The sequence below is a fragment of the Salminus brasiliensis genome, chromosome 9 (assembly GCF_030463535.1).
Source record: "Salminus brasiliensis chromosome 9, fSalBra1.hap2, whole genome shotgun sequence".
Taxonomy (NCBI): Eukaryota; Metazoa; Chordata; class Actinopteri; order Characiformes; family Bryconidae; genus Salminus; species Salminus brasiliensis.
The window spans coordinates 35407193-35435117 of record NC_132886.1 but is presented as its reverse complement, the minus strand read 5'-3'; the positions used below and the strand labels follow the sequence as shown (position 1 = coordinate 35435117).

Sequence of the window (27925 nt, the reverse complement as noted above, 5' to 3'; positions counted from 1 at the left end):
AGACCCATCTGTCTGAGCCTAATCTTGAACTACGTTCCTCAACCTAACCCTTCATAGTGAAGGGTGATAGAACACCTGCATGCTCTGCATCCATGATCAGCTGACCATTTTTCCCCCTGCTCCCATGCCCATCCCATCGTCGTCCTCTACTACATACCCCCTCACGAGCCAACGCCAGACCTGTCAATCACACCCCTTCGTAATCCAATCACTGTCAGTCATTGCCCTCGCGTCCGAACCACAGAATCATCAGTCAGAGGAGGTGGACCTGAGCACATCCGCTCCCATTAACCTCACAGCCCGGCCAGGCAGAATTACAAGTGCCGAGTCAGTGGATCGGCATGGCTTGAGTAACGAGTCGGAGAGCCTTAATTAATGCCTGCTCCATACCCACGGTGGGAGGCTGGCATTGATCAGGCTGAAGACCAAAGCGGGGCTTGAGATGGACTGCTGGCCAAGGGTGCTGCAGGGGAGATTAAGTGGAAATCTGTGGGAAAGGAGAGAGGACTTCATGCCTCAGAAATTCCAGCCCTTGTTCAGATGGGTGAGCAGAGGCTTGGCGCTGAATGTCAAAACCCCCCCCGAGCTGCAGCTCGCAACAAAAGAATCGGCAAACTTGGCCCCAACTGTCCAGTACACATCACAACGAAGAAACCAGCATGGGTGTGGCCCAATAATTAGAGACGACTGATGCTACCCATGCTCTGCACGCAAATGCCTTCTTTTGTAGCAAATGTTGCCAGGTTGGATAAACTGTAGTGCCTCCACTTCATCTCCACTGGACCTTTTTTTGTCACAGTATGCAATATGTCACAATATGCAAATTTGGAGTGCGTTATTGATTTCAAATATTTCATCCTCTGTATGAAAGGAGGGCACTCTTGGTTAGTTTAATATTCTTTAATCTCATATATGTATCATTACTACATGACACCAGAGCCATGTTTGTGGGTATATACCAATGCAATATGTTTGTATGTGTGTCTGGTGGGGGGCACTGTTAAGGTAGGTAGACATTCAAAATGTCTGTATTTCTTTAAAGTGCCTGGGAACCTTCTTTCTAATGAAGTCAATCTGGCTCCTCAAGGCCCCCAGTGTAACTCTACAAAGCATGTCTTATGAAGATCTTCCCAAAGTCTAATAAATGTCTGCTGTACTGTGCTGTGCTTTCACCAGTATTGCTCTCCTCTCAATGTGGAATAGGCTGTTCTAAAAGTGGGTCAAGTTTACATCTGCATAACCCTGACCAATCACAAGGCTGACATGGCTCCTCCCTTTTTTCCAAGTCTGAGCAACCTGCTGAGCTAAAGTTATCTATATGTGCAAAATATGCAGATGCCTAATGCTTAACTCACTTCTTGCTATGCCTATGCCATCATATTTATGTATTCTATATTTATATGTGCCTGGCTGTTGTTTTTACTCTGTACCAGGCAGTGGCAATGTACTGGGATAGAACAACATGCTGTTATTGTTGGAAAATATCATTTTTCTTCACCGAGTTGGTACACAGTAACAACCAAATGTCCAAAGGTGTTTAAAAATGAACAAAAGCCACATTATTTACATATGGAATATCCTGATTTGCATATGTGTCACACACAATGGTTTTAGATCCTCATGAACAATGTAATATGATGCAAGTAGAACGTGAGGAAAATTGACCCTTTTTCAACATTAAGACGATTCTAAGGACCTGTGACTGTCAGGGGGCCTAAAACATGTATTATTTATTAATTTTGTATTTTGCCAGAATCATTAGAGTTGTGGGGCCCAGTGTAATATCTTTTCATGGGGCACAAAATACCTGGCAGCTCCCCTGCAGCCATGTAAAAAAGTAATTAGCAGCAGTTTTATCAGCAATAACTGCAACCAAACGCTTCCTGTAGCTCAAGATCAGTCTTTCACTTTGCTGTGAGGGAATTTCATCCAACTGTTCTTTGAAGAAGTGCTTTAATTCTGAATTACCAGTTATTAACAGAAGAAGACTCTTCGGCTTCGGATTGGACTGTCGTCCTGCAAAAACAAACTGCGCTTAAGCTTTGGATCATGGACTGGTCACTGGTCATTATCCTGCATCATTTTCTGGTAGAGAGCAGAATTCAGGCTCAGTCCCTTAAGCAGCAAAGCATCCCCATACCATAACAAATATATTTCAATAACCTTCTTACTTATTTCTTCTGGAATTTCTTTTGATCACTGAATAGTGAACTGCTTGTTGATACCGTTTAGCCTTCATGTCCAATTTTCCTCGGAAGTCGGACGCTGAAACTGGGAATGACGTCACACCGTGACCGTGTTCCAGTTAAACATTCCGATAATTGTACACCAGTTCAAAACATTTCGAAAACCTGTTAGCTAAGTTCTTCAGAGTTTCCCCAAACTGGCTTAAGGTCAATCTAACAAAAATATGTCCCACTTTTTATGTCCCAGGTTAGCATTGTTTGCAAAAACAGTTGATAAACAACGCATTATGTGGTATTTTGTAAATCCAAACACCATGGAAACACGTCCTCAGATAGACATGTATGACTGGTTTAATGAGCTAATAAACGGTAGAATACTTATGCTTTTATTATTGTTGATGTATGGTGTGGCCATCTTGGATTCTGAATTCGGGGTTGGCGAAGCTCTCCGGTGAAGACTTTCCGAGTAGGAAATCCGACTTGTGGGAGTATTCCAGTTGAAATTTCCTACTCAGAACTCGAAAAATTTAACAACATTTCAAAATGTGCTGGCCGTAATCAGCCCTGGGTGTGTCTAGTTTAACTGAGCCCCATTAAGTAAATCTGATTAATTGGTTAATTGAATTATTACAGAGGGAATTATTTACTTTACACAGACTGTTGGTGTTAGATAGCTTCTTTTTCCTTCAATAAATCAATGGAGCATTTTGAAGTTGCTTAATGTGTTTACTCAAGTTGTCTTTTTCTTATATAACAATTTGTTTTAAGATCTGAAACAATTCTGTGATAAAAAAAATGCAAAAACAGAAGAAATACTTTTCATAGCACTGAACAAGTGTGTTTGTAGGTAGTGAATAAAAAAAACAAAAAAAACAAACAAATAAGAGCTAAAGACTTTTTACTTTAATCTACTTGAGTAGAACTTACAGAAGGTAGTGGGAGTAGCTTGTGCCCAGGCAATGTAGGTCATAGTCTATATCTGGTAGATGATACAGAATAAAAGCATACAGCATATTCTTCAAACACCACACACTTCAAAGCAGCACGCCAAATCGTCTCCATCCATTCTAAAGCCTGAGCTACTGAGCACGACAGCCTCTCCTCAACAAATGGGCACGAAAAAGCAATAAAAAGCTATTTTCCACCAGTGTCTGTGGGCCAAGCTTGAAGGACAAGCAAAGCTAAAGAACAAAAACATGTGGGAGCAAAGTGACCACAGCAGCAAACATCACTCTTAACTGATTCCTCACTTGAGGCTATTTTGACCCGGCTGTGTGTTTTGCCTTCAAGGCCTGGGGTTCCCGTCGCTGTACGTCTGGCTTGTGGGGCTGATAATAAATTACACACCATTCATACCGCCAGGTGTTGTGGCCAGGGGTAAAGATCTGACTGTACCAATGATGGAACCCACATCACCTCCATCATTATCATCCTCATCCTCATTTCCACCATCAAACAGAATTTGGAAAAGCCCTCGACCACAGCTATAGCATGAGGCAGGCCTTAAACATTTTCTGAAACTGAGGGTTCTGTAGGAATTTTATGACCAGTAAAATGGGGTTCTGTATAATAAAGATATTTGAGGGCCTTAGACTAGCTTTTTGGGCAGAGATCTAACACAGAGATTGGGACTCAAGATTTGACTCTGACTTGTAGCCCAGGGACTCAAGACTTGACTCACACCCACACCCCAGAGACACTTAAGATTTGACTAGCACTCACACCCACACCCTAGGGACTCAAGGCTCGACTCAGACTTACACCCTAGGGTCTCATGACTTCACTCACTTCGCAAGGTCTTAAGACTTGACTCGGACACACCCCCCAGAGACTCAAGACTCAACTCAGACTTGCACCCTAGGGTCTCATGACTTCACTCACACCTGAAGGACTCAAGACTTGACTCGTACACCCCCCAGAGACTCAAGACTCAACTCAGACTTGCACCCTAGGGTCTCATGACTTCACTCACATCGCAAGGATTCAAGACTTGACTCGGACACCCCCCCAGAGACTTAAGACTCAACTCAGACTTGCACACAAAAACTCAAGACTCGACTCAGACTCTGACTTGCACTCCAGAGGCTGAAGACTTGTCTTACACTCACACCCTAGAGTCTCAAGACTCAACTTGGACACCAAGGACATAAAGGAATCTTAAAGTGTATGGAACCCAGAGACTCGAGACTCGACTGTAACTAACCTAGAGAATAAAGACTTGACTTAGACTCTCACCCTAAAACACTCACGATTCGACTCAGACTCACACTGCAGGCACGCAAGACTCGACTCATACCACAAAAACTGAAGACTTGGCTCTAACTCGCAATGGAGGGACTCAAGACTTGACTTGCACTCACACTCCAAAAAACTTAAGGCTTGACTTGAATTAAAGCAACTTGTGAAGATCTTTGGTGTACCAGTACACATATTTTTGGCCATCTTAACCATCAACCCTTTACTTTCTTACTGTTTGAATTAATTTAGGTATATAAATGTATATTTTCACCACACTCTTAAAATGCAGTTGTTCAATTGATTGTCAGAGTAAATCAATGATTCTGTACAGAACCACAGAATAGTCAAATGGTTCTTTGCTCAGTTTAATAGTTCTTTTCTATGACAGAAAATCCTCCATCTTGTAGATAAAAAACGATTGCATATAGAACCAAAAAGAGTTTTACTACCGTTATTGTTAAATAACCCCGTTCCAGTATTATACAGAACTTTTGCTCAGAGTGTATGGAATCTTCGATAGATCATTTTGATAAATGATCTTAATAACTACTAAAGGCACGCAGATATTTCTGTATTGGGAACTGAAGTCACCCCAAAAAAGAACAGGGTTCTCTTTTCGAGCCTAGGCTACTCTCTTTAAACATCATTTGTGGAGTTTTTCCTCAACCCTGTATCTTAAGGCTTGTTCAAATTAGGGCAGGGACATCACGCTTCTTTGTCCTATTTGTAGTGTTAGGAGGACAACTTGGTAGATTGTTGTTTTTAAACTTTTGCTCATAGAAACATTGCTTTTCATTTTACAGTAACAAATTAGAAATCATAGACATCATTCAATTGATTTACATTCATAAAAGCATAATTGTTCGGGGAGCGGAGAGAGAGGGTAGAGAAGGGCCTGCAGCTGTTATGGGATTTGATAGTCTGCTCCAAATGTAATATTTGAAATAAAATGAGAACATGAGGAAACGCAACAAACACAGTTCTAAAATGACCATTTTAACTCTCTAACAACATGAAATATGATTTTACGTGATGGAGTGTAGATTGTACGTACAGTGGCTCTTCTATAGATCTTTAAAAAGCAGAAATCTCTCAGAACCAAAAGCCATATTTTTTAGTTTGCAGTCAGGCTTAAGGAGCCTTTTGGTAGGGCCATGGTCTGAGGAATACTGGGGATTTACACACCAATCAGCCATAGCATTAAAACCAATTGTGTAGGTCCTAATTGTGGGGCACAGACTTCACAAGACCTCCGAAGGCTTCCTGTGGTATCTGGCAGCCGATCCTTTAAGTCCTGTAGGTTGGGAGGTGCGGCCTCCATGAGCATCAATGAACCTGTCACTGGTTCACCCGTTCTCCCTCCTCGGAAAGTACTGACCACTGCATACCAGGAACACACCACAAGACCTGCATCAGGTTTTGGAGATGTTCTAACCCAATCGTCTAGCCATCACAATTTGACCCTTGTCAAAGTGTCTCGGACTCCTAAGTTTGCCCATTTCCCCTGCTTCCAACACATTACCTTTAAGAACTCGCTGTTCATTTGCTGCCAGGTGCCAATGTAACCAGATAATTTGTGCGGTTGTAATGTTATGGCTGATCAGGGTATATGGATGGAAGATTTGTTTTCCTCTTCTCTATCTCTTTATGATCTACAGACCAGACAGAGTGGCCTGGTAGCCTGAGATTGACACCGTTTTGATAGAGGAAATTTGGAAGGCGAGCCTGTCTAGGATACCACTATGTTCCCCAAATTCTAGACGCGAGCTGACTCAGTTCAAGGTGACTTCACTGTTAGAAAAATCAGGCTAAGCAAAATCTACAGCTCTTTGTCCTCAGCATACTTACTCTGGTTTGGCTTTGGTCTAGAAATTGTTCAGAGGTTTTCCAAAATGCTTACCATGCACTCACGTCCCAAACCTATCATTGCAATCTGTGAATCCTCAAGAATCAGGGCCCACTCTCCATTACGTTCAACAACAGACCCTAATAGTGGCATAGTTGTGGATAAAAAGGCAATTCTTCTGAATTGGAAATCAGCTTCTTCACCATGTTTCATACAGTGACTGTCAGAGATGCCTCATATTACTAAAATGGAGCTATTGCATTGCACAGGTTTTTGGGGTTCACTCTTAGACTGTGGGTGCCTGGATTATGGTTGGGGTGGTAGGGTTGATGTATTGGTGTGTTAAAACTTGACAATTGAAATTGAAATGTTAAATTGGAATATTACAAAAAAGAGCCCTCTGGTGGCCAGGGCCATGGGTTGCAATTCCTAAAACCCTTTCATAGGTTTAGGCCTTGATTATTATGGGGAAGAAGAACGCTGCCATCAGTTCACCCATATCTCATTCGTTCAGATCTAGAAATTTCACCACATTTGGAAATGAGAAGAGGGAATGACCTTTGTTCTCGTCCATTCGATCAATAGCACAGGCTCACACATGACACACTATGTCTAAACAAACAACATTCTCTTTATAGACGAAAACCCACTCTGAAGTCCTCGGGACTCTCCTCAGTTTACAGCGCTCCGAGCAGCCCCACACTGATCAGGCTCCATGTTGGAGAGGGAGTAAACACGTAGGCTATGACCACCTGACAGATGGTGGCACGTGGGTGCATAGGGGTTATTTTCTGACACTGTGAAAATCATCGTGCTGGCACCTTGCAGAGTCACCACCAGCTGGTCGCTCTCAAAATCCTATTCTTTTGTTTGGCTCTAGTTAAGACACTTAATCCACATTTCTGAGGCTTAGGGCGTTTGTAGAGGATTTCAGCGTGGCGCCTGTTGATTTGAAGTGCATGTAACCTAGAGGATGAGCCACTGATTGGTGTGTGGGCAAATGACCCTTCATGCCACGGCCACGATCACGCCATTCCGAGAACCCCCCCCACACACACACCCTACCCCCCCGCAGTTTCAGAGCCTTGAGTGAAGGTTCAATAGAGATTAGCTTACTCATTTGTAGGGGGTGGGAGGGGGGCAGCTTGCGACTACTGATATAAGCCAAGTGGAAACTAGGACAAGTGCTTTCGGATGGATATGAGAGGGCGAACAAAGCAAGACCAGTTGACTATGATTAGCTTAAAACGGTTGATTTTCCCATGTTGCGTTTAAGCACAGGGAGACTTACCTGATGCTACTGCTTTTCATAGACAGAGTTTATAGACAGGAACAAATTGACTTTAAAGGGCACTGGCACGGCTGTTACTGAGGGCCCTAATCAATGTCCTACTGAGGGATTAATATAATTAACCTAAAGATATATCAATACTGACATTTGCTGATTTGTTTCTATGAATTACTGATTTTTAAAAATGACATAGAGTCACTGTAACTGTAACTGTAACTGTAATTGGGACCTTGTCCGAACATTCAGCATCCATTGGCTCCTCTAAGCAGCTGCCTAGCACTCTGAGCATTAAAACAACTGATGTCCACAAAGCAAGAAAAGGCTATACGAAGATAGCAAAGTGTTTTCAGGAAGCATTTTCCTCAGTTTGTGATGTAATGAAGAAATGGCAGTCAACAGGAATGACAACAGGAGGTCAAGTTCAGGTTGTAAAGAACAAGAAAACTTTCCAAGAGCACCACTCGTACCATTGCTAGTCAGGGAACTCAGAACCTATTGACTGCAAAAGATCTTCAGGGAGATGAGACTGAAAGTTAACCTATATCATCTTGGTGCAGGATTTTTGTGTAAAGATCACCTTGCCAACTGTTAAGAATGGTGGTGGACCAGTGGACTGTCCATGGTTTGGACAGTATTGCAGCCAGTGGTACAGGGAACCACTGGCCCGAAGTTTTTTGACATGGCCCTCACAGTTCCCCGACCTAAACATCATTAAAATGTATGTTAGCTAACAGAGGCCTGCACAGGCTATCCGCTGATAACAGGGCCAATGCTATGACTATGCCACTCAGGAACCTGCCCTAGGAACATTTACAACAGCATCTCCTGCTGTAAAGAGCATGTGTGCAGAGTCAGCTGTAGCCTGTAAAAAAAGAATGCACTTGCCCTTGGCTAGACTAGACTCCAGCCTAAACTAATCTGTCTGGTTTACCTGACCAGCTTAGGGTATGCTTTTGTTTGATTTTGATGGTTTAGCTGCTCTACAAGCATGAGAAAACCTGACCAAGCTTGACCATGCTGGTCTACCAGCATGACCAGCAAGACCAATTAGGTTGGCCAGCATGACCAGCATGGCCAACCATGACCAAAATCAAATACAACATACTCTAATGCTGGCCAGCAGCTAGCTTACCAGTATAGGCTATACAAGAGTATTGGACAAAAGTACTGGGACACCTGGTCATTCATTCATTGTTTCTTCCAAAACCTAAAAGAGTCTTTTGTACCTTTTGTTGGAGTAACTGACTCTACTGTCCACGGAAGGCTTTTATATAGATTTTGAAACATTGTTGGGAGGATTTGCCCAAATAAATTTGATGGCGCACCATTATTTTGGAGAACACAGTTCCACCACTATTCTATGGACAATACTTCTCTACAGGGACTAGATAAGTTTATGTTTGTGTGAAACTTAAAGTAGGGGTGTCCACAAACATTTGGATGCATGGTCCAATATATGACACATGAAGTATGTTTACAGTGTGTTTAAAGTATGCCCAATCCTTTATGATATATGTGCATTCCTGACCACATATGGGGTTGTTGCCTTTAGCATGACAACGGAGTAAAATTACAAACCTATATCTAACCTATAAACATATGTCTACCGACGATTTCTCAGCTCCTAATTAAGGCTGTGCTCGAACCTTATGTTGTTCTAAGCTTATGGCTGAAATATGGTGCCACAGGATGAAAGAGCCGTTTTCAATGAGGCCAAATGTTTCAAAAATGATAAAAGGCAACGAAGGATAAAGAAGATGACTAAAAAAGTTAGTCACTTGGGTAGTTAGCTTAGCATTACCCCACAACACTCCATAGCCTCTCAGACCTCATTTCATGGAGCTTTAACAGTAAAGGTAAACAGGCCCACACAAACCATAATCATTTTTAACAAAGCGCTTCACTTCGATACCTGCTAGATATTGCAGCTGTTCCACAAATACTTTAAGCCTAAGAAAACACGCTCATTAGCATATTTGATTTGCAGCCTCGCTATGGCCGAGCAGTTCTCGTCTCTTCATTTACTCGAAGCAGCACAATGGGAGAGAAAAAGGGGGCTGTTCATTTACATTTATTGAAATCCCATTTGTTTTCCATCTGCTAACTAGCCACCTGTGAAACTAGGTTTGAACCGAGACGTCTCCCCATAGCCTTTATTAGTGTTTATCCTCCGCTGTAAAACCGCTGAGGGGACTCGGGCAGCCCAGTCGGGTCGTTGCGCTATAAAACAGTGACAGAGTTGCGTGTAACCTCTGTGTCAAGGAGGTGTGACCGAACGGAATTAAAAAAATAAATTCTCCCAACACTGAAAGGTAAAGACTACCATGGACCAAAGTCCTGGCTCCTTCCTTTAGGAGAGGTCTGTAGGTAATAGCTGGATCCCAAATTCTTGAAAGTGGCAGGGGAAGGCATTTTTTGGCATGTTCCGTCACTGAGAGCTGACCAGTTTTGGAGGAATACAGCTGAGAAATGCGGCCTTCACATTTCTCAGCTGTATTCGAGACCTTTAGGGACACACAATCGGAGATGCTATGCTGGGAGAGTGTGTTAAGAAATGTAACGGGGCGAAAATGTTTATCTAATGATTTAAAAGATTTGAAAGATTTAAGCGTGCCGCATTGCTTTTGTCCGATTCTCAAGCTGAGGCCTCAGTATACTGTTGGATGATGTTCCTTCGGTTTCTTCAAAGAAAACAAAGAACCACAGACCTTTCTTCAGGGAAACGAAGCTTACAAGGGTTTAAAACTCACATACACTCTGTGCATGAGTGCTCCAGTCATGCAGGTGGCGCCATTACATTTTATGGTCATTGCTATGACTACTGGAAGAGGATTGTGCACCGTAAAGAACTGCCTCCGGTACTTGGTCAAGTGGTGTGTACGTATGCGTAGGTCTGAAAAAGTACACAGAGGATTTTTGATTAAAGTCTCATAGCGCCACCTGCAGTACCAGAGTTCTCAAATGCATCAGCCAAACTGAAATCGCAAAGGAAGAGGCTTGTATACCAGCCTGAAAAAGCCATATTTTTTTTTATCTGACTTCTCTCCAATTTACACACCAGCTAGCAGACACATTTACATTTACATTTACGGCATTTAGCTGACGCTCTTATCCAGAGCGACTTACAAGGTAACTCGTATTACAGAGGAGGGCCAATGTAGTGTTAGGAGTCTTGCCCAAGGACTCTTATTGGTGTAGTGCAGCATAGTCACCCAGCCTGGGAATCGAACCCCAGTCTCCCACATGGTGTGGTAGCTCAGTGGCAGGTAGTGGTGTTATCTGTTGCGCCACACCCACCACTGACCAGTGACGGTCAGCACCACACTAGAGTGATGTGGGAGGATAGTGCCATCTACCCACCGTAGAGTAAGCAAGTTCAATTGCGCTCTCTCAGGGCTCTGACGGCCAACGGCTAGCAGCGTGATCGGGATACGAACCAGTGATCCTTAGTCCTATGGACCACCAGAACTGCAGCCATTTCGACCATTATTTTGGAGATTTTCTGACCCAGTCATTTAGCCATCACAATTTGACAGGATGCAAATATAACTAGATAATCAATTCAATTAAATGTTAAAACACAATTTGACAGGATGCAAATATAACTAGATAATCAATTTAATTAAATGTTTTCCAATATGAAAGTGCCTTATGACTCAGACTCAGTTACAGTGTTACTGTAACTTCACCAGTTACCCAGTGCAGTCAGCAGCATGCCGAGCCTGGAGCAGCAAGGATGGAGACTCTCTTCTCCCCATCAGTTGCAGCTAATGATGCTAACTAGCCACCATAGGGAGTGACAAACTCAGGGGAGCTGAAGGTGGTAAAGATGATCAGCTAATTTTACTTATTTATTTTTAATATTTGAGAATGGCATCTCTCTTCCCAACTATTATCAAAACTATGTTAGCGAGGAATAAAGGTGGTGTTGGATAGAAGGCTGAGATTCCTCGGTTTCTTTTTGTTTTTTTTAGAAACTAGAGATGAGAAACCTAGATGTTTCGTCTGTAGAGGTAAGCATATATACAAATACACAGGAGGCGAGGTTACTCGATGCAAAGCCTCAGGAGAAACTGGAGATTTGCTTGCAGTGCCTGAGCTAACAAAGATGAATGAGTGCGAGGAAAGAGAAGCGAAAACTCCTGCAGTGAAACAAATGGATGGAACACCTCCTTTATACATACACAACACTGTGAACACACTCCAACAGCATATGCGTGTGTATGTGGGGGAGGGGACAGTTCATCAAAAGAACACACAGAAGACATAAATAGCAAAAAAACGAGTCCAGGGTTTATTGAGAGTGGGTTTGAGAACTGCGGTTACATGTGTGATCAGAGGAACCGAAGCCCACTCGCACTCCGAGGGAGCCGGCCAAGTGAAGTTTGGCTCGACGTGCTGCCCGGTGGGACACAGCACCCCCACACCTATCGCATGCACCAACAAGAGGAACTGCAGCCCACCGCCTGAAAGCGGAATACTACTGTTGCTGAAGTAATATCTAAACAAATAACATAAGGGAAATATAACGGAAATGGTGATAAATGTTAGTGTGACTTCACTCGGGAACAAACAGCGCCTCAAGCCCATTCTGTTGGATTTATCAGATACAGAGCCACTAAAAATTCCATACTTCCATTTTGCTGCATTGCCCATGTCTGGCTCCTTCTATTATGCCCATATCCCAGCTTTTCCCAGCTCTCTAGGGACGTGGCTCCCAGTCCTGATCTTGGAGAGAACTCTGTCCTGCACATTATAGCCCTTTTTCTGCTCTAATACAAAGGAAACACTTCAGAAATCTAGATTTTGAAGCAGAAAATCTCTTACATGAACTTGAAAACAAACTGAGAAAGGTTTGGGAGAGCATTTCTTCACCATCTTGAAAATGTAATGCAACAAAATTTTATCCCAAGTAATTCTGGAGCATTTTCTAATTTTTTTGAAGCTCAGCTTGTGCTTTCAAATGATGATGAAGGAGAACTCTACCAATTAAGAGCACAGTTTCTGTGTAATTCAACTATTAATTGTTGTGGTTTGAAATAATTGCATGAGCCATTATCTTACAGTAGGTTTAAGGTCATTTTCGGCTTTTAATGCTTATTCAAATCTTTTTTCGAGTATAAACCACTTTACATCTAACCACACATGCTTGGTTTAAATCTCAACCATTGAATAATGAAGTAAATGTAGAAACATTGATTGAACGCCTCTTTTAAAAAGCAAGGATATACAAGCCAGAGTGAAACCTGGATCAGGATTCAGAACCACTGCCCTAGTCCCCTCACCTCCCAACCCCTACCCATCCATCCATTCAACCCAGCCTTTTCCATCTCCCTCTATGCTTTCTGGCTCTGGTACTGGTGGTGAAGCTGGAGCACATTCTCCTGGGACACCCTCTTCCAGCCTTCGCTGTGGACGTGGTACAGGTTGACTTGCCCGCCGCTGTAGGCATCACGGTAGGTGGCCTGGTAGATGGCACGGCGGCCCAGCTCGCAGGCCTCCTCGACGGTCAGGTCCTGGCGGAGGCCGCTGTCGAGGACGCCGTACGCGTACATGGAACCGGAGCCTACCGCGAACTGGTCACCACAAACACGGTTGCCTTCAGAGTCCACGTAGTAGAGCCCTGTGACGGAGAAAGAAGGAAGAAGAGAGAAAGGTGGGGAGTGAGTGAGAGAATGATAAAACAGTCCATTCTCCACCAAGGGCTTTGAGCACCACTCTACACTGTCAAAGGCAGCTACTTAAAAGAAAGCCAAGACCTATTTGAGAGGGAGGGGAAGGAGGGAGAACACCATGAAACGGCCAATGTTAAAAAAAATTAAATAAATATAACCTCAACAAGGTCAAACTTGCTTTTTACCCATGAATCTTGAACACATTATGTGCAGTATATATACTGAGCGGTTGCTCAGTTCTTAAAGGGCCTATATTACCAAAAAAAAATGTTTAAAAATAAATAAATAAAAAATAAAATCCTTGGGATAGATGTACGCAAACACTTAAATATTTCAAAATGCACCGTTCACTCAGCCCAAACTGATCAGCAAGCAAACAACTTTTTTTGTAAGGTTACTAACGTCAATACATTTTAACCCTTGCATTGTCCTAAGAGCCATAAATGACCTGCCATCGTGTTTAACAGCAGAGAAAAGCCCTCTAAATGATTTTTGTTCCGCTTAAAATTTTATGGCTTCTCCCAGAGTGATGCCAAGATTAGAGAAAGCCAAACACTGCCTTTGTTCATACTTCCATTAAACCTGCATGCAAACTCCACACCACCAAGGTATGGAGATTCTTTAGGTTCAGAATGTCTTCAGGTCATTTTCAAAACTAAATTAGGGACTTCCTAGACATCTGCAGGACCACTGTATTTAGACCATGCTCTCAGTGTCGGCTGCAGCAGAGAGAGCGCCAGAGCGTCTGCACACTCCCCAGATTAAACAGGTCTTGAACAAGCTGCTGACGAGGCATGGGCAAACGCAGCCGCCGTCCCAGGGCAGCGCTTGAGGTGTTATTGACCCCCCCCCCCCCAAAAAAACACCCCCAAATTAATTATTGATCCAACATGCCCCAACATGATGGAAGACTCCGATCAGTTAGCAAACTGGTGAATCAACGATTTTAGCCTCGGTAAAGGACTCAAAACTGACACATGCAAACGCCCCATTACCGGTCAGTAGTAAAGCGTAAAGCTTATGGAACCGCTAATGAGACGTGTGGAACTGCATGTTCTCCAGGGTGACACACACATGCACGCACTCACACACATGCAGCAAGTACAGATCGGTAATGGTGACTAGTACCCATCTGTGCGCCGCCAGAGCCAGGCTGCAGATGGGACCTTAATGAGTGAGCGAGTCCGTCACGCGGTCCGGCTCCGGCTCATGAGACAGCGGAACCGCCGATTTGTGGGGGCCATGGGGATGGGGTACATTTCTTCAAACCCAAAAAGTGGCATTTGTCAAATATTCAAATTAAATTTCTTTCAATCAAATTTCTTTATTAATTTACAAAAAATTCCCCTCAATTTCCCCACATTTCTCCATAATTAAAGCATGACGTAAACAGTCATTCATGAGGATTCAGTTTTAAACTTTTCAAAGTATCTAATTGTTTTGTTTTTTTTTTATTACAAGAATCTACAATCATTTGCACTGGTCTAAAAAAAACACAAGTTAATTAAGCAATTCTATCCAGCCTTAGGAACCAGATTTCCCACACCCAGATTAAGGCAAAGTCTAGACAAACAATTTCACAACAGTGATATACCATTGGTGCTGCAAGAGGTCTAAAACTAAACTAAAAAACAAAAACTAAAAAAATGGTTTGCCTTAGTCTAGATTAATCTAGAGCTTTCCTATACTACTTACAACAAAAACACCCGTGCGTTTTACTGGCTTCACAATGGCTCCTAGTGCTTAGACCCCACCAACTGCAGTGTAATTTGAAGAAAGATGTAAAACTCTCATACCAGTTGCAACAGTCCACAGAAAGCAACTTGTCCTACATCAATTTCGGATGAAAGCTTATTAGATGTTTTGGTATTTGTTTTTTCCCCCCCATCCCCTGTGTAGAAACTACAGAAAGAAATACACTATATGAACAAAAGTCTTGGGATACACCTCTTTGAATCATTGAATTCAGGTGTTTCATTCAGTTCCATTGCCACAGGTGTATAAAATCAGGCCCCTGGCCAGGAATTCTGCCTGTCACCAATACTCTACTGACTCTAACAGCTTCATGGCATGGGTTTCCATGGTCTACCAGCTGCATGCAAGTCTTACATCATCATGCACAATGCCAAGCCTAGGATGGAGTAGGAAAGGGTACAGAGGCTTCTCTATCTGGCAGTCTGATGGATGAATCTGGGTTTGGCGAATGCCAGGAGAAATGTTATCTGTGACTGTACTGTGCCAACTGTAAAGAATGGTGGAGGACGATTTTGCTAAGGGGTTTTTCAGAGGTCCAGTGAAGGAAAATCTTAAAGCTTCAGCACACAGAAATTCTGGACAATCATATGCTTCCAAATATGTGAAAACAAATTTGAAGGTCAATAAAGGCATGGTTGGATGAGTTTGGTGTGGAAGAGCTCAACCCTACTGAACACCTTTGAGATGAAATAGAACGATGAGAGCATTACAGGCCTTTTCATAAAACATGGTGTCTGATCTCACAAATGCTCTTCTGGATAAATGGATCAAACACTCCAAAATGTAATAAAAAAAAAAAGGTGTTACAGCTTTAAATGGGGGAGAGGGCACAAACTCAATTTTAATGCATAAAAATTTAAAAAGAGGTCTTAGAAGCTCCTGTAGGTGTCTAAATACCTTTGTCCATATAGTGTGTGTGTGAGAATATTTAAGAAAAAGAAATCAATTTCAACGCTTACAATGGGTTAGGCAAACGATGTGAGCCACTGCTGTGCTGCATTCTGGGTACAGGAGAGGGGGACCGTCCCTTAATTCTCAGCCAGAATTGGACCCCACCCCCTCCTTCAAAACTAACTAATCCAACCCCTCACTTAAAACAGCCAATTCTGACAAAAAGTTGTGTGTATGATTCCGGTTCCAGACCAGAGTCAGTTTGAAGATGTGGATCTTATGACTGAAGATCTTATGACTGGACACTAAAACTCAAAAACTATTTCCATCTTGTCAGTCATGGGCAGAGCGTTTTCAGGCCATCCTCAAGAGTGATTCTTTTCTTTAAAATTGGGGGTATAAAATAATACAAAACAGAGGAACCTGAAGGAACTTTAAGCAAACGTCAGGTGCCCTGAAGCTGGCTCTTGCCGACTATTTAAAAACGGTCTATTACTGGCAGAGTCTTTAACTGCTCCATGAGCTCACAATGGCTTTCAACTGGCAAATTGCACCTTCCGCACGCATCGTTAGCTCAGCCCGATAATCGCCACGGCCCCCTGACTACACAGGGTAATTTGCCATTTTGTCACACGGAGTGCAAAGACTTTGGTAAGGGGGGGGGGCGGGTGAAGAGGGACTTGCACAGCTTAAAAGACTAGCGAAGAAACACTGGGACAGACTTCCCGTCGCAGAAACATGCAGTACAAGTGCTCTCATCAGGAGGGGCACTTCAGCGTATGAAGAGTAAAAAAAGGGTCCATACACCTGGGAGTCGTTTCACATCAAAATAGAGGCGGCCTGCTGCTGATACGGATGCCACATAATGACTGTGGGTGGCATTGTGACGCAAACAGCCAACATCAGTCTCAGAAACGGCATAATAGCCACGCTTATGGATAGGGAAAGCAAGATGAAGAGTGAGGTGGGGGGAAAAAAGGGAGGGAAAAAAAAAAATAAATAAAAAAAGCACTTGAATTTGTGAGGCCTCGTAAAAGCAAAAGCGGCATCGCTGCCGAAACGTTCCGCAGGCCTCAGCTCCTTCCACTCCATCACCCAGGTGACAGGCAGTTAGGGGTCGACTTCTCCCAGACTTCCTGAGCACCGGCATGGACATGAATGGCAACTCTGTGCGGGGGGGAGGAGGAGGGAAGGAGTGTACGCAGGTGAGCCACGCTCGGTTAACAGCGGGTAGCGGCTTTGAAAGCGAAGCAATTCCTTGTGTAGACTTCATCCAAACGGCCAAACTTTTATGCAGCTATGCACAATCACAGAGTGCATCTATAGAATTAGACTGCAGAGGGGAGGAGGAAAAAATAAAAAAAAATAAAAGACTTGAAAGATGCCACGTCGGAACGCCAAAACGATAACAACTCTGCTGACTTTTGTGCTTTCTGACATCTCCAGAGTTTTATCTACATACGTAGAGCGACTCAGCAGGAAAGAGGAGGAAAATATAGCGAGGGAAATATGCAATCAGCCACAAAAGGTGTGCGTCGATACCATCTTTTTCCCTGCCACGACCAATTCCGAATAATTGAATCTCAAGTATCTGCCGATACAGAGAAGTGAGGCTGAAACCAACTTTGTTACTCCCACTGGAGTCACTGGATATCCAACCTAACAACGAAGTATTAATCTCTATAATTAAACAAAAAAAAACGCATGTATAGTGCCTACATCAGGGCTGATCAGTGTCTTTCATTCACAGTGTATGTAGAGCATGAACGCCGTGCAACAAACTCCCTAACATTTTAATACACTAATCTGAAATTAGCACAACTGTATAGCAAAACTACTTATCCCTGAATTGGTTACACTGATTTTAAAATCATCAAAAATCTACCAGAAACTCACATTTTCTCACACATTTTTCTTTAAAATGTACAAATATTGTGTTTAATGAAACTGCAATCATAGCTTGCTAATGCTCACTACAAAGAGAATCACTCAACATAAAATAGGCCATCATATGCAATCGGGTTTACGCTTCAAATTAAAATGATCAGGTTTTTTAATATATTTTATTGTATTCTAATTAAGTTTATTTAAAAGTGTAAAATCTTATTATCAGTATTTAGATCATTCATCAAAATGTTTTTGAATCTTTAACCTTTCTAAAATGTGTTATGTGAACATAAAATATAGTAAATGGATTACCTTTGATCATTTTTTTATTATTATTAAAAAACGTTTTTATTTCAACTCCACAGTCTGTTTAAGAAATCTGTTTTCCTCTTTCTCCTGCAAATATGTTCAAACACAGGAACCATCATGTGGAACAATTTCATGGTGTCTAAGAATGTCATTAGTAATTTTTAATTAGCACTAATGCCTAGTACTAAAAGAGGGATAAATAATCATAAATAATAATAGAAAAAAAACTGATCACTGTAGATGACCAATTTTTCTATTTTCAAGAATTGAATTCCAGAAAAATACACTTTAGAAACTTTGAGGGAGTTTCTACTAATTTACACAATTTTCATTATCAGCTTAGTTTTGTTGATAATCATGAGAATCATCCTCCTTCTTTGGCAGAGAACGACCTGACCATGACCTCTCAGATCTTTTCTCAATACTACCACTTGCCATCTTGTTAGAACGAACGCGTTCCTTTTGGGTCTCGCCACGTCCTCAGTAAGAGCGCTCTGTGACAGGGTGACAACAGCGAGAGCGGCAGAGAGCGCACTTGAACGCCACAGTCTATTCAGCTGGAGAATCCTTCACACCCGTGCCACTGCATGACACACCATTGCCTCCATCTTCACCCAGCTCTCTTAACTCCACCTTATTAGACTTATTCCACGTTGGAAAACGGACAGTTAATCACAGGAGTGTACTTGACATCGGCGCCGCTGCTAATGAGCCTTCTTCTAATCCAGATTGATTTCATTTACGCAATGTTTTTACATCTTCATTCAATCATTGCTACGTTTCGGCAGACAGACGGACGTCGCTATTGAACCTCAAACTATCATTATTGGTGAATTGACTGGCAAATTAACTGTGCCTCGCCGCATGCGGCTGCCAGGCACGGCCTGTTTTTTCAGGGGCAACGCTAACTCGTGAAAGGCACCGTGTAAACCTCATCGATCCGGCTGAACGGATTATGCATGTGACCCGACGATCTTGGTAGAGAGCCGGTGTCCATCACAGTGGTGCTGCTTCCTGGCCCACAGTCACAGCAGCATTGATTTCCCATTACAGTGTCACTGCGCAGGACCCTCTTTAAACACATTGGTTGTGATCTAGTGCCTCTTACTGCCCCTCAGAGACACATGGAGTGAGTGGGCCCTCTTGCAAAGGGAATAGTATCGCCATCTGGTGGTGAGGGGAAGAAACATCTCAGATTTCACATTAAAGTTTTAGCCCTTCATTAAACTGTGACGAAACGTTGTACGCACACACTTAGAAAAATCTACAAAAATTCCATTTTCCCCTTCAATTTATAAGCTTTTCCACTCCCCCAGGTAAAACAGCACAGCAAGGAGGATGTTGTTTGCTGTTGTCAGGAAATGTGCTTTACCTTTGTGCTGTATTTAGGTCCCTTTTGGCCGTTACGCTGCTTTTACAGTAATCTGACATCGAACTTTGCAAGGTGTCCACACTCCCTGCTGGGCTGCCATCATCATCAGAATAGTTTGGCAATTTTTGCGTAGATTTTTAAAAACAGTGCTGAAAAAGTTTGGACACATATGGACAGGGCCTACAAAGCGTTGCTTTGCTCAGTTTCAGCTTGAGCCCAAAATAGACTTGAGAACTTGCCAGGTTATTGGTTTAAAGAACTATAACTGTAGCTCACAGTGAGATACATTTACATCACACGTGACTAGCTGTAAAAATCACACCCCCACGGTCTACCTGAACAATCAGCAGTTATGTATTCGCGCCCATTCTAAACCCATTACAAACAGATTTGTCCGAAGATGAAAACTGAGCAACATAACTTAATTCCTTCTCTCTGCACACTTGTGGTGAGGTACGCTGATTGAGCACAGGCTACACTCACAGACGCAGCCGCTGTAAGCTACGAAGCTATTTATACGGAGTCGTTTCATCAGGCGGCATGGGCCAAATCAGCACAGAAAGAGATTACACAGCAAGTTACCATGCCAATCATACTCAACATAACGGGAACACTCAAATCAACAATTTTTGGATTATAGGGTGGCGGTTACAATACCAATGCTTAGCTGCCGCTATGACCTTTCATTAAAACAGACGCTGATCACTAAAGGTCAAATCAGCGAAATAAGTCATATTTATATCCTTGACATTCACAAGATCTCCTGGACTGAGAGTGCTCCAGATTGGAATAAGCTGTTTTTCCCCCCGTTTTGAAGGAAGAGAGATGATGAATGTCATTTTTAACATGACGATAATAAAAACGAATTAACTGAAGTCAATACAAGAGACATTACACTTCAGTGTAATTGGAAAATAGAAGGATTCAGACTTCCTTTTGAAATATTTGAACATTTAATATCCGGATACGAACTGATCTAAGAGCGTAAAATGAAAGTTTCAGAAAGTTTAAGAGTGAACAAAGCCGTCAGAAAGACAGCTGCCGTCATACAAAAACCTCGTATGTTCTTTTCTGCCATTTTTCACCGTCATGAATTATAGACCAATAGAAATAGCCCAACTGACTACAAATAAAATCTTTACATTGATTCATTGACAGTTACGTAAAGTTGCTTAAAAAAAAAATATATCAAATACATTAGTCAATAGCAGATTAGCAACACCCACTCACATTGATGTGACTTTTTTTGTATAATATTTAAAAAATAATAATATAAAAAAAAAACACACACACACACACAAACACACACAAACAGTGTGTAGAGATGGGGCTTATTGTTATTCCTGGCAGATTACAAATACGCCATCAGAGACTACTGCTTCAGACATTTCCACAAGTGTTTATATTTGGAAGGTTGCCGCCCACTGCTAAGCAATGGAGTGGAAAATCCTCTCTTTCATCATCAATGAGTGTGTAATGTTTTTGTTTTTTTTAGTCAAAAAAGGGTAAAGTTTACTTGAACTTGAACTAAAGGCACAGTACTTTTTTTTTATTTTAAGGAATAATGGAAGGTTGGAACATGGTTATGCTGAATTGAATCATTACTGACCTGCTGGAAAAAAACTAATGTATGAAAAAACTTATGATATGGGCCCTTTAACGTCCATCATTTCAATAACCTCCCTATTATTGCAAATTACAATTATGATGTTTATTACACTACAGGGCTTAAGTCAGTGGCTCTCTGTCTCAGCGCTGCATACGTTCATGTTTTCTTTGCTCTACTGAACCGGTTTCAAGCCCTCCAAGAGCTGAAACAGATTTGCTGGAGACAGACACTGAGAACCACTGACCAAAATAAACAACTGTGTTTACCTGGTCCTCTCTTGTCCCAGCCGCAGATCATGGTGCCCATGCTGAGGCCCATTCCTTTGTACTGATAGACCATGTTAGCCAGCAGTTTGGAGGCGGCAGCCACAGAGATGCGCTCCTTGTTGCGCAGCTCGTAGATGCGGCACTGCCTGGCCAACAGGCGCTCCCAGAAACTGCAGTCGGCAGCTCCTCCCGCCATAGTGCCCAGCAGGTACGGGTTAATCTCAATGACCTTCTTCACCGTCTGAGACGCAATGTAAGAACCGGCTGTTGCTCTGGAGTCCACAGCCACAATGACGCCATGCTGGAACTGAAAAGGAATGTAAAATAAAGAAATTGTATAATTTTTACATTAGTTTATATTTAATAAAGATAAGAGTAATTTCATGAAAATAATAAAGTTAGGACCTGTATTCATTTTTTTGAATAAACTGTAACGTGCACTTTATAAAGCATCAATGAAGGTGAATTTTGAATTGTTTCTTATTCGGTTGTTTAAAAAATAAAAGGCCCTAAATGCTGTCTTAAAGTTGTCTACATTTAAGTGAACTGCAGATTATTCGTAATAGTATCATAGATGGTGGCTAAGTGGTTGTTAAAGGGCTGCTACACAGTTACTAAGGTATCCAAGGTGGTTGCAAAGTGCTAATATTGCTGTAATGTTCCAGGTTGTTGCCAAGGTGTAATAACTTGCTGCTAAGGCATTTCATTGGTTCCTACGGTGGGGTTAGGGGTTGACAAGTTGCTAATAAGATATTACTATGCTGTTGTCAAGGTGGCCTTAGATGTGGTTGCTAGGACATACCACGTGGCTGCCAAGGTACTTTAGGCACTTCAATCCTACAAAGTTCTCTCTACAACTGTGACGATTTTTAAAAAGGCAAAGAAAAAGAAACTGGGAAAATAATTTAAGCATTCAAACGTCCTTTAAGTTGTCGGTTCTATAAACAGCCACTGACTTTACTAAACACAATTTGAAAAACACGTTTTTTTAAGTGTAAAATGCTGTTTAAAAGTAAAAATGCAGTACTACAGCACTGAAAAAATGATGAATTAAAAATTTTAAAAAGGCCCATTTGCCAACGTGCTTGATAACGAGATTGACGTTGGCATCTTGTTCGAATTCTTGGTTCCACCTTAAATGTAAAGCGCCTCCATTCAGGCGCCTTCAGGGCGCTACAATGCAACATTGCGCTGTTAAGGTGGAACGGACAATTACAATAAGACTGACAACGAACTAAAGCCGTAGATAGCTACATCACAACCAGGCATGCAGATAGACAGTTAGATAGACAGACAGACAGACAGATAGATAGATAGATACAAACACACAAGGACTAGCTAGCTAGTAGCAAACTAGCTAACGTTACTCCGACATCTTTACAACTTGCTAGCTAGCTAGTGCTATCTAGGCATGACTTGGCTAAATTTTAAGTGCGTTGTTGTCCAGCGAAACACAATAACGTTAGCACATAAAAGACCCATCACACCAGCCCTTTTCTACAGGTCATAAACACCAACACTGGTCTAGGTGAACACTAGCTAGCACTCACTTTAAAAGCTAAGGTGGTCGTTCCGTGAAGAAACTCGATTTTCCTCTCAGGACCCTCGTCGTCCCCGAAAGGTTTCACGGCGAAGTTGAGGGTCTCTCCAGCTGTGGCACCGAAGCCCAGTTCGTTTGGGTTAAGGCCACAACCAAACGAAAAAGACTGATCAAAAGAATTGGTGAAATCCGCAGACTCACTCCGCAACACACTAGACAGCGCCATCTTTCCAAATATCAGCCGGCTCCTCCTGCAGTCCAGGTTGTTATGGCGGCATGAGGCGAGTCGTTTTAGCGCCAGCTAACGGCCTGGAGGACTAAGGTTTACTCCACTCCTCTACTAGGCCTCTTTTTTAAAGGTGCTGTATACGATTTCAAATTCAGAGCACTTTCTGAAACATCCAGTTAACACATTTCGCTTGTTCTCCGATCTGTTTGTGTTCTGGAAAGAAGTCTGGTGTTTGTACTCGGTCCTGGCTCTGTAAATGGAGAACAAAGAAAGTGGACAGAGGACGGGCAGGGGACACTGTGTATCTGGTACTTGGAGAGATGGCTAAGAAACAGCCAAAAGAAAAAGATCTGACAAATAAAAGCGGAACATAAAGTTTTTAGATCAGGCAAGTAGAGAAGAACAAGAGACACATCCAAACATTGTTGAGACATTTGCACTTATAGTATATTGCCAAAAGTATTCGCTGGCCTGCCTTCGCACACATATGAACTTGAGTGACACCCCTTTCTCAATCCATAGGGTTTAATATGATGTTGGGCCACCCTTTGCAGCTACAACAGCTTCAACTCTTCTCCTGAAAAACAACCCCACACCATAATCCCCCCTCCACCAAACTTTACACTTGGCACAGTGCAGTCAGACAAGTACCGTTCTCCTGGCAACCCCCAACCCAGACTCGTCCAACGAATTGTCAGACGGTCACTGCAGAGAACACGTCTTTACTGCTCTAGAGTCCAGTGGCGGAGTGCTTTAGACCACTGCATCCAACGCATTGAGCTCTGAGCTCCTGAGAGCGACTCATTCTTTCACAAATGTTTGTAGAAGCAGTCTGCATGCCTAGGTTTTATACACCTGTGTCCATGGAATCGATTGGAACAACTGCATTTAATGATTTGGATGGGTGTGTGAATACTTTTGGCAATATAGTGTATTTTACCTATCACAGAAATAGGTCAGAATTGTTTGGGAACGTTTGTGATAGATAATCACAACTGGTTTGTTCAGCAGCAGTGATTTCAGCAACACTTTAGCACCACTAACCTCGCTAAAGCGTTATATCTTTAACATTATATAAAGTCGGACAATAATGGACAAGGCAGTTAGCCAGCATGCTAACACTGCAGTAGTAATGTTGGACAAGGTCATTAGCCGGTGTGGTCACATCCAAACTCCTAAACCCACAAGCCTTGTACGACATCACTACCATGTTGTTAGTGTGCTAGCCAACAACCTTGTCCAACCTCACTACCACAGTATCAGCGGACTAGTTAACAGCCTGGTCCAGCATCGCTACCATGGTGTTAGAGCCAACAGCCCTGTCCAACATCATTACCACAGTATCAGCACACCAGCTAGCGACCTTGTCTAACATCACTACAGCAGTGTTAGCACACCAGTCAACAGCCCTGCTCAGTTTCACTACCACAGTGTTAGTGTGCCAGGCAAGTACAGAAGACACATCCAAACATTGTTGAGACATTTGCACTTATACTATATTGCCAAAAGTATTCGCTGGCCTGCCTTCGCACACATATGAATTTGAGTGACACCCCTTTCTCAATCCATTTGGTTTAATATGATGTTGGGCCAGCCTTTGCAGCTACAACAGCTTCAACTCTTCTCCTGAAAAACAACCCCACACCATAATCCCCCCTCCACCAAACTTTACACCAGCCGACGGCTTCGTCCAATATCGCAAATGCGCCGCCAACGGTTGCGTCCAACATTGATGTTGGAGTACTGAAGGGGGGACGTATTTGTTTTGCTGATGAGTTCAAATAATGGAGAATGAGAATCGTGCCCTGCACCTTTAAAATGCCCCCTTGGCGTCCCCTTGGTGTACCTCTTCCATAAATGGATTTTAAAATATTTTATGCCAAAACCTTCTTAAAACTATAAAATCCGTCTCAGACATCAGACAGAGCACTTGAAGGTTTCTCCAGACTCTTGCAACAACTCTTGGAACCGTTTTGGGTGCTATATAGAAATATTATTTAAAAGATTTACATAATTATACACAATAAGGTCTCCATTGTACAGAAGAATCATTCAACCAGGCAAACAGCCACTTATACATTCAAATGGTTCTTCATATAATCCATTTATAGCATTTCTGACCAAACCACTCTATTTTTGAGAGATCTTCAAATAATTATGCAGATATCTTGAAAAGTCACTGGAATCCCCCTCAAAGCCTGACATATGGAAAAGAAAAAGTCAGCCCAGGCTATAGGCACTGCTAAAACAATATAGGCCGAATAGAATTCATATGTGTAAATATACTGCCTTTTTTCGCTTCACATAAACAGTGAATTAATTGACATCCAGTTATATTTGGACACATTTTAGCATAGTTTTAGCTTCTAATAAGCAAACTGTCAGCAAATTTAATAACGTGGTCACTGTGTAACCATTGTGCAATATTATAAGTATTTCAGCTCACTTAACTATTATATTTAGGTCATTTAGAAGCTTAGAAATTAGAGTTGACAGAAATAAACTTTACATTGAATCTTTAAGTCCTCATTGTAACCAAGATAACAAATGATGAGAAGAAACAGACTGAACTAATACAAATTGTGCTGTTTATTGGAGCAAAAATGCACAGAGCTGCATACCTGCCAAAGCTGAACCTGGCTTGTGCAGTATGTGCCATCACTACCTAACTATAAATAAACTCAATTAATTATAACAGTGCAGTGCACTAGTGTTTTCTAATTTACGTCAAGCATGTCGTGCCGGCCAGTGATATTCTGTTAGTGGCAAATGTGATCATTCACCCTCCCAGCTCTGGTGGGTGATGGAGGAGCCCTAGTAAGACAAAATTCTGAAGCAACTTGGGGGAAAAAAACACTGCTCTTACATCCACGATACTCCTACAAAACCAGAATTCTGTTGTTGGACTAGAATATGACCTTAAAAGCCTTTTTAAAGAAAATCCCCTTCCTCTCTCTTCCTCTGTTTTTCTCTCTTCTTCTGCTGCACTGCCTCCTCCTCCCTCTTCCTCTCCCTGTAGTACTCTTCCTTCAGGTCTTCTCTGTGCCGGCGGCTCCACCCGCACTCGTTGATGTGGAAGAGGTCTACGTTGTTCCCTGAGTACGCGTCCCTGTGAGTGGCCCTGTAAACGGCCTCCCTCGCTAGAGCCACGGCCTCGTCCACACCCATCGACCACCTCCAGCCGTCATCGAGGACAGAGTAGGCATAGGGAGAACCTGAGCCCACCGAAATTAACTCTGCCTTTATCACCAAGCCATCACTGCACACGTAGCAGACCCTGGGGCCTGACCGGTGGCCAGCTGTACTTCGGTGTTCCGAGTTTTGACCTTGTGATGGCTTCCCACCAACCTCTTTGAAGATCCCAGTGGCTTGTTGCGATTTATCCCACATTTCTGCCTTTGAAGTGCTTAAGTCAGTGGATAGGGCTGTTGTGCTAGCACTAGCATGTGCATCTCCTGCTAGCGAGGGCTCAGGAGTGCTCAAGTCCATTTCTTTTTCATCGTTCCTCTTCATATGGTGCTTTCTTGGCCTTGTATCTTCTTCGTCCCAACCACAAAGTGTAGCCGCCACGCATACCTCAGTACCCTTGAAGGGATGCAGCATGACAGAAAGCAGCTTTGCAGCTCCATTGACAGAGAGCCTCCGGCCGTAGCGGAGCTGGTAGAGTCGTATTTCCCTTGCCAAGATGCGCTCCCACAGCATGCAATCCGCCCCACTGCCTGATGTAGTGACCGCCAAGTGCGAGTGAATGGGAATCACCTTCTGGGCAGACGGGCACACAACCAGGCTCGCACAGCTGGCCCTGGTGTCGGCCGCCGCAATCACACCACCCTGGAAGATGAAGCCTAAAGTCGTGGTGCCATGGGACAGGGGGAAAGGGCGTGGAAAGGTAGCCAAGGATGAACTCCTTGGCCTCTGACCATGGTTCTGTCGAGGAGGCAGAAGAAGGCGAAGTGGACTTCCGCCATCTTTCTCAAACGGTTCCCTCCATGCAGCTTTCATCTCACCTGCTGGGTTAATGCTCAGCCTGGCATCTTCAGAAAAAGCTGAAGGCGACGCTGGGTGCTTCCATTCAGTCTCCTGAAATCCACAGACGTCCTGCAGGGCCATTTTGAGTCAACAACAAGAGCTCCTATCAGTCGGTTAAATCTCGCCAAGTCATGCTGTGGCAAAAATCAATACCAATAAAACAAGCAGAAAGCAAATCGTCTTTGTGCAGGGACTTATATACCAAAGGCAAGATGATACACACACACACACACACACACACACACACACACAAAAACACCCTTATTCGCTCACACACAAGACTTATGCCTACTTTGTGACATTTGATATTGTGCTCGTGTGGCAGCGTCTGACGCAGCTCACAGAAGCCACTCTTCAAACACTTGAAATCCAATAAAACTGCTTAGAGTGTGTTGTCAACATGAGTAGTGGGTATGAATATGTCACACACACACACTCTGAACAGTAAGTGAGCAGCTAAATCAAGGCCTAAAAAATGGCAGCGGTACCTGACTATACACTATAAAACAAACAAGTAAATTACTGAGACTATTTCCTCCCATTTATCAATCAATACTGGGCACAGTTTCTCAAAAGCATTTTAGCAGAAAGATCATTTTAACTGATAGAGAGAGCGTTCGGTCTGATGCTTGCTCGACCCATTAGGAATTATTGTTGTGTTACAGCAATAATTTGTGGGCTACCAGTATCAGTCGCTCACAGAACTGTTCACAGTGGTGGTGGTACGGTAAGCCAGATGTCCAAAGAGTTAAATGCCTCTACAAGCTCCATCACTAAAAGATACTACATGAAATGGTTCTTA

At 42.8% G+C, this 27925-nt stretch overlaps 2 protein-coding genes across 2 annotated transcripts; both read right to left on the bottom strand.

The window, feature by feature from the left end:
• Positions 1-11832: 11832 nt before the first annotated feature.
• psmb5 (proteasome 20S subunit beta 5) lies at positions 11833-23118 on the bottom strand. Its single transcript, XM_072686957.1, has 3 exons — positions 22876-23118; positions 21326-21632; positions 11833-13184 (listed from the first exon to the last, which is right to left on the bottom strand). Exons 1-3 carry the CDS (start codon positions 23089-23091, stop codon positions 12898-12900), a joined length of 810 nt encoding a protein of 269 aa, XP_072543058.1. The 5' UTR covers positions 23092-23118; the 3' UTR covers positions 11833-12897.
• A 2907-nt stretch (positions 23119-26025) lies between these two features.
• psmb11a (proteasome 20S subunit beta 11a) lies at positions 26026-27204 on the bottom strand. Its single transcript, XM_072688642.1, has one exon. The coding sequence runs from the start codon at positions 27202-27204 to the stop codon at positions 26026-26028; it is 1179 nt and encodes a 392-aa protein (XP_072544743.1).
• Between the last annotated feature and the right edge of the window lie 721 nt (positions 27205-27925).

Bases quoted from the DNA above. Each gene is read 5' to 3' on its own strand.
- psmb5 (XM_072686957.1), bottom strand. From the start codon at position 23,091: ATGGCGCTGTCTAGTGTGTTGCGGAGTGAGTCTGCGGATTTCACCAAT. The intron at 21,633-22,875 runs GTGAGTGCTAGC...ATTCCTTTTCAG, and splicing joins CGACCACCTTAGCTTTTAAA to TTCCAGCATGGCGTCATTGT. The intron at 13,185-21,325 runs GTAAACACAGTT...TCTCCGTCACAG, and splicing joins CTGGGACAAGAGAGGACCAG to GGCTCTACTACGTGGACTCT.
- psmb11a (XM_072688642.1), bottom strand. From the start codon at position 27,204: ATGGCCCTGCAGGACGTCTGTGGATTTCAGGAGACTGAATGGAAGCAC.